The sequence below is a fragment of the Capricornis sumatraensis genome, chromosome 7 (genome assembly GCF_032405125.1).
Source record: "Capricornis sumatraensis isolate serow.1 chromosome 7, serow.2, whole genome shotgun sequence".
NCBI classification, from domain to species: Eukaryota; Metazoa; Chordata; class Mammalia; order Artiodactyla; family Bovidae; genus Capricornis; species Capricornis sumatraensis.
This window is the reverse complement of record NC_091075.1, coordinates 118,745,589-118,748,134: the sequence shown is the minus strand read 5'-3', so window position 1 is coordinate 118,748,134 and position 2,546 is coordinate 118,745,589. Positions and strand designations below refer to the sequence as shown.

Sequence of the window (2,546 nt, the reverse complement as noted above, 5' to 3'; positions counted from 1 at the left end):
CCACGCGACCCGTCCCAGGCCACGCAGCCGGCGTGGGGTGTGTCCGGACACGGAGCGTTGGCGGGGACCGGGCAGCCCGATGGCTTCTTACCTGTGCCTGTGGCCTGAAGGTCAGGCACGAGGCTGAGCCGGGGCGAGGGGCGGAGCCCGGACGGCCGCCCGGGCCTCGGTCGCTCCCGAAGCCGATATCCCCGGCGCAACCCGCCCTGACTGGACCCGCTGGCTCACTGGGCGCAGAGGCCGCGCGTTTGCAGTCGCTGTCCCCCAGCCCCGGGCGGGCACCGAGCCCTCTCCCTCGGTATCGGTCCAGGGACACCCGGCTCTCCGGGCCGCCGGCGGCGGCTCTGGAGCTGCTGCCCAGGGGCCGCCTCCTGCAAGCAGCCCTCAGGAGCCCACGCCTGTAGGGTAGGCCTGACGGCGCCTGGGTGCGGATCCCGGCCGGGGCCGCGCGTACCCCGTCCGGAGCCATCACCTCGGTCCCTTTAAGCGAGCGGTTCGCGCGGTCCCGGGGTTTCCATGACGACGACGTTGGGGGGGGGGCCTGGGGCGGGGTCGGGGCGCATGCGCGGTGCGCGCCGGGCGCAGCGCGTCTCTCTCGAGTCGCCGCGCCGCTGTCGCGGGGTCCCCCGAACCGCGGTAAGGGCGGGACGGGGGCTCACTGGACGGAGGACGCGGGAGAGGGAAGGGGTCGCAGAGCCCGGGGGGCGTGGCGGGAGTTGGGGGTCGGGGGCGTGGGGAGCCTCCAGGCCCGGGGGCGGGGCTGGGGGGCTCGCTCGTCCCAGGGGGCGGGGCCCTGGAGGTGGGCTCACGGGTCCCGGGGGGTCGGGGCGGGTGGGTCGCCGAAACCGAGCTCGGGGTCGGGGTCCGCCTGCCCAAGGGGCGGACGCCGCTGACCGGCGGCTCCTGCAGGGCGCCCGGGCTCCCTCCGCTCGGCCATGGCCCCCCTGCCGCCGTGCGGACCCCCGAGGTCGCCGCCGCCGCGGCTGCTGCTGCTGCTGCTGCTGGTGCTGAGCGCCTCGCTGCTGGGCGCCCAGGCCCGCGCCGAGCCCGCCGCCGGGAACGCCGTCCCCGCGCAGAGTAGGTGCCGCGCGCGCAGGCGGAGGGGTCCCCGGGGGCCCTGACCCCACTCGGGCCCCCGGGAGGGGCGTGGCTCGCCTTTGTTCCCCGGTGGTCCGGGCGCCCCCGCGGGCGGGAGGCGGGGGGCACACGGAGGCCGCTGCCCGGGGTTGGGGGGACCCGGCTGCGAGCGTGCCCTGACCCGGACCCCCCCCACCCCGACCCCCGCGCAGGCCGCCCGTGCGTGGACTGCCACGCTTTCGAGTTCATGCAGCGCGCCCTGCAGGACCTGCGCAAGACGGCCTACAGCCTGGACGCTCGGGTGAGCCTCCCAAGGGGTGCACGGAAGGTAGAGGGTGGAATCTGCCCAGTTCGGCTCCTCCCGGTGGTCTCTCTGGCTCCTTTCCCGGGGTCACCGGAAAGGACAGCCTGTCCCAAGCCAGCCTTTCCCAGTGGGCAGAGAGGGTGACGCAGGAGACCATCCGGATGGGCTGGAAGGCCAGCTTGTGCCCAGCTGTCTGGGGGCTTCCACCCCGGACCCCCGCCTCCTCTGCAGGGAGTGGGTGCAGGCCTGGGGTGCCCGGAGTCACCCCCCCAAGTCTGGAAGCCAAGGAAGTTCTCGTTTGTGACAGAAAGGTGTATTTCTGGGAAGGGGGAGCACTCGGAGAAGTAGGAAGAAGGGGACACCCTGCCCTGCTACCTCTTCTCCCAGTTCCCAGGAGTTTCCTCAGACCTGGAGTGCCCCCTGGGGACGCTTCTGGAGCCACGGCCAGCCCACCCTGGGGGGCTGGAGGAGCTGTCAGGACAGAGGGGCCCCTGAAAGAGAAGGCGAAAGAGTCGTTTAGGTGTGGGGCTCAGGGAGGCCAGGCCCAGGGCGGGAGCAGCAGAGGCAGGGGGAGTGCGGGGAGGTCTAGGGGCAGCCGCGGGGTCCCTGCGGGTCTCCTGCAGTCAGTCTGCGGGGCTGGGGCTGGGGGATGTCCGGACGCAGTTGGGTTCAGGCGTCAGGAGTCCTGGGAGTGGGCAGGTCTTGGGGGGCAGCCGGGAGCTGGACGGCCCCCAGGGTCTAGGTGCCGCCTGGCGGAGTCCTCACACCCCTCGTTGCTTTGCAGACGGAGAGCCTCCTGCTGCAGGCCGAACGCCGGGCCCTGTGTGCCTGCTGGCCGGCCGGGCGCTGAGCACCCACACCAGCACGTGCCCTCACCAATAAAAGCTTGGTCCCCACACCGGTGTCCTGTGTCCCTGCTCTGGCCACCAGGGCCCACCGTCATCCCCCGGAGTCCCTGCCTGGGCCTGGGTTTCCCCGCCAGGCAGCTCTCCCACCCTGGCACAGGCTGGGGGTGTGCCCCCGTGGGCACCGTGGCCACCGCCCTCCAGGGGCCTCCCCTGTTCCCTGTTTGCACTTCCTTTTTAGCGCGGAGGGTGCACTTGGCCTGGCGCTGCTATCCCAGGTGGCCAGAGCTGGACACTCCTGGTCCCCTGCCCGGGAGGGC

The 2,546-nt window shown here is 73.2% G+C and overlaps 1 protein-coding gene across 1 annotated transcript; it reads left to right on the top strand.

Annotated features, from left to right (window-relative positions):
• Positions 1-562: 562 nt before the first annotated feature.
• Positions 563-2,231, top strand: NICOL1 (NELL2 interacting cell ontogeny regulator 1; the record flags this gene model as incomplete). Its single annotated transcript, XM_068974994.1, has 4 exons — positions 563-630; positions 905-1,077; positions 1,290-1,378; positions 2,166-2,231. Coding segments are annotated over 4 exons (396 nt in total), but the record flags the coding sequence as incomplete, so codon positions are not given.
• Positions 2,232-2,546: the final 315 nt, after the last annotated feature.